General features: G+C 43.5%; 1 protein-coding gene across 1 annotated transcript; it reads left to right on the top strand.

Moving 5' to 3' along the window:
* Positions 1-2057: 2057 nt before the first annotated feature.
* On the top strand, positions 2058-6177 carry LOC119269198 (ultraviolet-B receptor UVR8-like). Its single transcript, XM_037550986.1, has 8 exons — positions 2058-2309; positions 3319-3474; positions 3646-3804; positions 4491-4652; positions 4735-4866; positions 4947-5060; positions 5593-5691; positions 5779-6177. Exons 1-8 carry the CDS (start codon positions 2075-2077, stop codon positions 5952-5954), a joined length of 1233 nt encoding a protein of 410 aa, XP_037406883.1. The 5' UTR covers positions 2058-2074; the 3' UTR covers positions 5955-6177.
* Positions 6178-6995: the final 818 nt, after the last annotated feature.

Genomic DNA, 6995 nt, shown 5'->3' with positions numbered 1-6995 from the left:
AGAAGCCTACACATCGGTGCAAAAGAATCCAAGATGGCTCCATCAATTTTTACGTGGTATCTCACTGAGATCACACAAGTCATTATCCAACTAACCCATTGGTGAGAGAAGCCAAGTTTTTGCATCATTTGTTTAAGGTAGGACCAATCAACTCGAACATATACTTTCGATGATTTCTGTACTACTATTGCATGCCAATAATAAATCAGAGGATTTTTAGAAGAAAAAATTGAAACAACTCCTCTATGAACAAATAAAGTCCGCCAAACTTTAGTTGATTCTAAGCAAAATTATATTGGGAAGGTTTAATTAAATTCTGAATACCGAAGTTGAAATCCATACATCCAACTAACACCTCTAGTATCCGCGTCTGTATATGTACACACACATACTACTAACACCGCTAGCCAACGGGTCTAATCTTTTACTCTTTTTTCACGAACCAACATGTGGTTGGATGGTTAGAAGGACAGTGATATCTCCAGCCCAATAGGGTTCAAATCCTGGTGCTCGTATTATTTCTGAATTAATTTCAGGATTTCCGGCGATGCGCTTTCAGTGAAAGGAGATGTTCCCATCGACGATGAGGCGTCTATGGTGACTTCGTAAATCTCAAGATGATATGTCGGCCCAGTTTCTCGGAGGTGGTCATAGGGATATGATGTGTATGTACTTTTAGTGTCAAAGTCTCATGCATCCATTTTTATCGCCTGAACTGGGTCATAACCATCCCTATCATGTGTCCAATTATTCCTTTGAGGTCCAGATGAAGTGCATAATGGTGATGATCTTGCACCTTGTGTCATCATTGAACATGTGATCAAGCAAGATGTCTCTAGCCCATGTATCTGTATGTAGTCTCGGTAAGGTGAACTCGAACCGATCCTTGGCAGCAATCCAAAATTTCTTGGCATGCATGCATTCAAGCGCATGCTTGAGGTCCTCATTCATAGCTTTGCATATATCGCAAATGCCTAGAGTTTTGAAGTGTCGGTACTGCAAGGTGACCGAGTTTGGGAGAATAGCACGCAACACTCTCCGCCAAAAAACTCTGACCTTTGGTATCACGTGAAGCTTCCACAGAGCAGTCCACAGCTGTTTATTTGACGGTGATGATTCTGTGTTTTGTCCCTTCATCTAGAGAGCCAAGCTCGTTACGAGTCATAAGAGAACGATACATGGATTTTACAGAGTAGATGCCCGATTTTTCAAGAGCCCAAGCTAGTGAGTCCTCTCCTCCCACAGAGTTTAAAGGGATGTTCAGTATAGCCTCGGCGTCAGGGTGAAAGAAATTTTGTCGCACAACATCTACATTCCAATTCCTTGTGTAGTTGTCAATCAAATCTGAAACTCTAGGGAGCTGAGCAACACCGGTGCGCCCCATTGGCTTCATAGTGACAGTATCCGGAATCCAACAATCCGTTCATGTCGCAATCGATGTGCCATCTCTAACACGTTTTATGAGACCCATGTCAAGAGCCTTCTGACCTGCCACAATAGCCTTTCACGTACTAAGATGATCGAGCTGGTGCAGTGGCATTCTGAAAGTCTGAGAGCGAGAAATATTTTTCTTTTAGAACTCTCGAGCAAAGGGTCTTCGGATGGGTAATTAATCTCCAGCCTTGCTTCCCTAGCATAGCTATATTAAATAAGTGAAGATAAGAGAGGGTTAAAGTGCCTCTGTTGTGGGATAGATACTCCATCTGATTCTTTTTAGTTCGTATATAAGATTTGACTGAAGTCAAGACTCATAAAGTTTGACCAACTTTATAGAAAAGAGTATCAACATTTACAATCTAAAATCAATATCAATAGATGTGTCATTACTTGAAGTTTCTTATTGTAGTATAACTTTAGCATGACAGATGTTGATATTTTTTCATATAAATACGGTCAAATTTTATGAAGTTTGATTTCAGAGAATCCTAATATGCAGAGTAAAAAGGAACGGAGGGAGTACATAGTAGATTACCTTCTTCTCCACCCTGAGCGAAATCCTGGCCATTCGCTTCCCGATCGGACGGTGTAGTCTCAGTAATTCGATTGAGACCACGGGTCAATCGAGCCGACACGGATGACCTCTCTTCCTCAGGGCGGCATGGAGAAAACGGCGGCGGCGGTGGCGGTGGCGGCCGAAGAGGAGCCGGAGGAAGCGTGGGCGTGGACCTGGGGCGCGGGCACGGACGGGCAGCTGGGGAACGGCGGCTTCCAGGACTATCATCTCCCGCAGCCGCTCCTCCTCCCGCCTCGCTGCCGCGGCCGCGTTTCCTTCGTCGCCGGCGGCGGCGCCCACGCCATCGCCCTCACAAGTACGTTCGGTCTTCGTTCAGATACCCCACCTCAGTAGGATCTTTCTCGATAGGATTTGGTCAGGCGGGCCTGCTCGTCTTCGTGGTCCTCGTCGTCTAATGATTGCACGGCTCTCACATGGGTAGAAGCTGAACTCGATTAGATACTTAGATTGGCGAGGAGTTTGTGCACGACAATGGGCTTTGGTAACCATAGCATCACAGTTTCAGAGAGTTGGAATTGCATTGCAGGTTTCCTTCTTGTACACGCACCTACTTGCCTGCTTCTAGGTCCCTGTGTCCTATGAATCTTGTCTGGACATCCTCATCTCGTTCCCTTGAGCTGGATTTGCATATACATATTCAGTGCGGACTTATATGATAGACACGCTGCTCGGTAGGAATAGAGTTCCACCGCATGGTTTTAGAACTGCCTCCTTGTCCAACTTGGTAATGCAAGAGAGGATCTTATATTCACAGTTCCATACAGTGATACACCATTGTATCGTTCAGTGACTAAGGGTTGTTTGGTTCTTGCCTATAGCTGCCCTGCCAATATTGGCTTGCCAATTATTTGGCGTGGGATTCCACCGCCCAGGGTTGGCCAAAAATTTGGCAAGAATCTGTGAAGAAAAGAATAGAGGACTCGTTGGCAGCCAAATATTTGGCAACAAAGCAAACAACATATAAGGGATTTGGCGTGACCAATATTTTGGTAGGGTTAGTTAGGGGCATAAACCAAACAGCCCCCCTCTTCAGTTCAGTGATTAAGTTGCTTTTTAGTTCAGGTCCGCTTTCCATCTTGGCGAGTAGGAATGATTAAAGCATTTTGACATGCTGATCTCTCCCTGGGCATTTTACTTGTCAACATACTATGTTTGTTGAAGATAATCTGTTTACCTTGCTGTGCCATTTTTACCAGTGACTCAAGAAAAAACTTGTCTATGCACCAAAGGTCATTTTCCCCTCACTGATGTCTGACTAGACCAATATGGGTTAGTTTTCTGAAAATCTTTACTCAACATTTCAGGTGATGGTGAAGTATTTACTTGGGGCAGAGGTACCCATGGTCAGCTTGGCCATGGGAACATAGAGAACATCCCTCATCCAAAGTCCGTTAAGTTCTTTGAAAACTATACAGTAACCTGTGTGTCTACTGGATGGAACCATTCTGGATTTGCTACAGGTCTCCAAATTCTGAAACCATTCATTTACGTTTTACTTCTATTTTGGTCTTCACGTTTCATGCCAGCCCGTTTCTTATTTTGTTTTGCTTTAGAACGGTTGTCTTATTTTGTTTGGAAAGTGAATTGTCACTGATGAGCTTTGCTGTGATGTTTCTAGTTGTTATTTTCAGATTCTGGGCAACTCTTCATGTGCGGAGATGGCTCATTTGGACAGCTTGGCACTGGTGATACTCAGTCAAGGAACTTGCCATTTGAAGTGCCATCCTTTACCACAAAGCATGTTGAGAAGCTTGCATTTGGGATGCGCCATTCTCTTGTCCTATTGAAAGGTAGGTAAAATTATGACAGACTGTTACAGTGACACATTAATTTATAAGAAACTGCATGTTCATGGGCAGCCCGGTGCATGAAATTGCATGTTCATGGAACAACACAAATTTCTCTGGTAATACCTTTTCCATAACAACTTGATCAGTAATCTTTTTAGTCTCTGGCAACACCCAATATCTATAGCATGGTTTTTGAGTCGCTGATTAGTCGCTGTATAGTTGCCGACTAATCGCCAAGTCGTTTTCTAGAAATCAGGGCGACTCGCGACTATACAGCGACTTGGGTCGACTAATCGCCGAGCCGCAGGGCTGGCGGCGACTTGACTAGTCGCAACTCAAAAACCATGATCTATAGTGACTCATTTATGCCTTCCCTAAGGTTCTGACATCCGCAAGGCAATACTTAATCAATATTCCAGTATTCTGTATTTTGTGCGGAAAACAGGGCGCAACTTGCTGAAAATTATGGAAAGCAAAAAATCTGTAAATGAAGCTACTAAAGAGGAAAAAGGAAAAAAAGTTAGATCATCATGATCTTAGGATCTTTTCACCAGACAGCTGGAAGTTTATTGACCATACCATTTCTCCTTTATAACAGACTTCTTTCTTCCAGATAAATGACACAGTTATCAAATTTGGCCCATGTGCATTACGAGTAAATGACACATTATTCTTATTTCTTCCAGATAATTCAGTTTATGGATTTGGCTCAGCAAGACGGGGACAAGTTGGCAAATCTGCTTCCAAAAATCAGAAGTTTTGTAATACTCCTAGATTAATTGATGGTTTTCCAAACTGCAAAATAGTGAATTTATATGCCAATGGAGATCATAGTGCTGCATTCGATGGTAAGCATTGTAGACCTGCAGTTACCAACTCTTTTCTATTTGATACTTGGCCTAATAATTTCCCTTTCATTGAATATAACAGAATCTGGCCAGTTGTACATCTGGGGAAGAGCATTAGTTGGTGAACATGATGATGACCAACCTCGGGCAGCCTTTCCCTCTTTGAGTATTTCTCAAGTGGCATTAGGATGGCATCATGCACTAGTTTTATCTGGTATGTAGTTGTTTCATATTAATTGAACTATGTTTTCCAGAAGCTTTCTCAGAAGGTTGACATTTTTTTATTTGTCTTAGGAGGTGAATTGTACACCATTGGTGCTTACCGCCATCAGAAATGTGACCCTTCTGTGTCAGAAAATGCAGTAGCGCAGAAACTGAATCTTACCACAACAAGCAGTAAACATCATGGTACTCCTCACAACTTTTGATATGCTACATCATATTTGAATTATGGAACAGAGACATGTATCTTGTATATTCATCTGGTAAATACTGCCAAGCAGTTGAGCATCCTCCAAAACGAGAATATGCCAACCGTTCGCACAAAATGGTACCTTCAGATGGGAAGTCAAATCTATATGACTGCGACAACTTGTCTGCACCCCATGGCAAGAATGCATTCTCTTGATCTCTTCTGTATTTAAAAGAATGAGAAAAAAGACAATCATAGATGTACAGCATATGAACTTGTGAAAATTCATGAGAAAATATGACTGGTGTGAACTGTACAAAAGCGTTTTGCAGATAGTGCACACTGCACGAACGGATGATGAGAAAATACTATCATTATGTATGCTCACACTACATGCCGTTAATACACGCCCCAGCCTATTCTATATCCATTTTAACTTTCCTAGAGTAGATTCATATTTGTTCCATCTGATGACCATGTCGCATTTGCACCTCCCACGCCCTCTGAAAGTATGTGTGTGTTGTGCAGAATCATCTTCAGTGTCAAATTTAGCGAAGGTGCCCTCTATTCATGGACAGCAGGTGACCCAGATAGCAGCCGGCACTGAACATTCAGCTTTGGTGACAGGTAAGAGGTCGTTTTATCCCAGAATCTAAAAATGAATAAGATGAGCAGCGGCCGGGCTAACTGCTGCTCTTCGCATGTTTTTCTCAGACAGCGGAGCATTGTTCACCTGGGGCTGGGGAGAGCACGGGCAACTGGGCTTGGGAGATACTTGTGATCAGGTGGTTCCTCGGAGAGTAAATCTAGGCGACGAGGGCTCACGTTCTTCTGCTTCGCTCAGCGTGTACTGTGGGAGCGGATTTACCGTCGCCGTGAGCCTGCCTTAGTGGCAGATGTACTGTTGTACCACCGTATTTTGGTTATGTCTCCACACAGTATGTCAGAAAGGTGAACACCAGTGTAGATGCTTTCTTGTAATGCTGTTGGAGAGTGAAGGAGGAGCGCAACAGGATTTGCTCCGTGTGTGTATGAATGAACCACTTGTTGTCTAGTATTATAATCCGGCTCGGGGCAGCAATATTGTTGCATCCCGCGATTTGGACTTGTCAACTGGAGTATTAGTGAAAATGGAAGATGGAATAATACAGACACCGTACTGTCCGGTGCCATTCATAATTGCAGAGGACCATATTGTGGATTGGGGATATAAATACTACAGGGTATCAATAGTGATGCATCTGGTTCCTGGAGGAAAAGAAAACAACAGTGGGACGCCATCTTCAAAGTTCAAACCAAGGAAAAGAGGAAGAGATACGCTACATATACAGAGGCTGTGGTCGATAGGTGGGCCGGCTCTTGCGTAAACCGAAGGTCAAATTCCAAGCTGAGTATGGATGTTGGAGGGAAGGTTCCAACAAGTCTTTTGGAGTAGATGGATGGTGTCAGTAGTATATTTGGTGGGGACGGATCCCAAGACCAGGACCGACGTTTGGGATATTCCGGCTGGATGCTCCGCGATCCCGACGTCTACGTACGGCGACGGGAACAGCCATTAGATCGGCCATCATCAATCAATCAAGTCAGGAGGGCTGCCTGACTTGGGATGCTCTTCCATGGGGGAGCATTTGCCTGCCTGCTTGGATATTCCCGGTCTTGCTGAATGTTCCCTATAATATTCCTACTTGGTCTTTCCTTATTCAGCGCAAGGCCACACAAGTCCTAATACTAATGGGGGGCAGTTATATACAAGACTAAAGAGTGATTAAGCCGCCTGACGTGTTTGACCATACGCCATGAAACTGGTTAAAAAAAACATACGCTATGAATCCACTCTCAGCTGCTCCATACTTTAATACTGTATTGTCATGTGAATTTTCCTGCTTTCCCGTGTCTTGTTAGAGAACGTTTGTCTTGCTATTCGATAAATA

The sequence above is a fragment of the Triticum dicoccoides genome, chromosome 3A (assembly GCF_002162155.2).
Source record: "Triticum dicoccoides isolate Atlit2015 ecotype Zavitan chromosome 3A, WEW_v2.0, whole genome shotgun sequence".
NCBI classification, from domain to species: domain Eukaryota; kingdom Viridiplantae; phylum Streptophyta; class Magnoliopsida; order Poales; family Poaceae; genus Triticum; species Triticum dicoccoides.
This window is presented reverse-complemented; position numbering and strand designations above follow the sequence as displayed.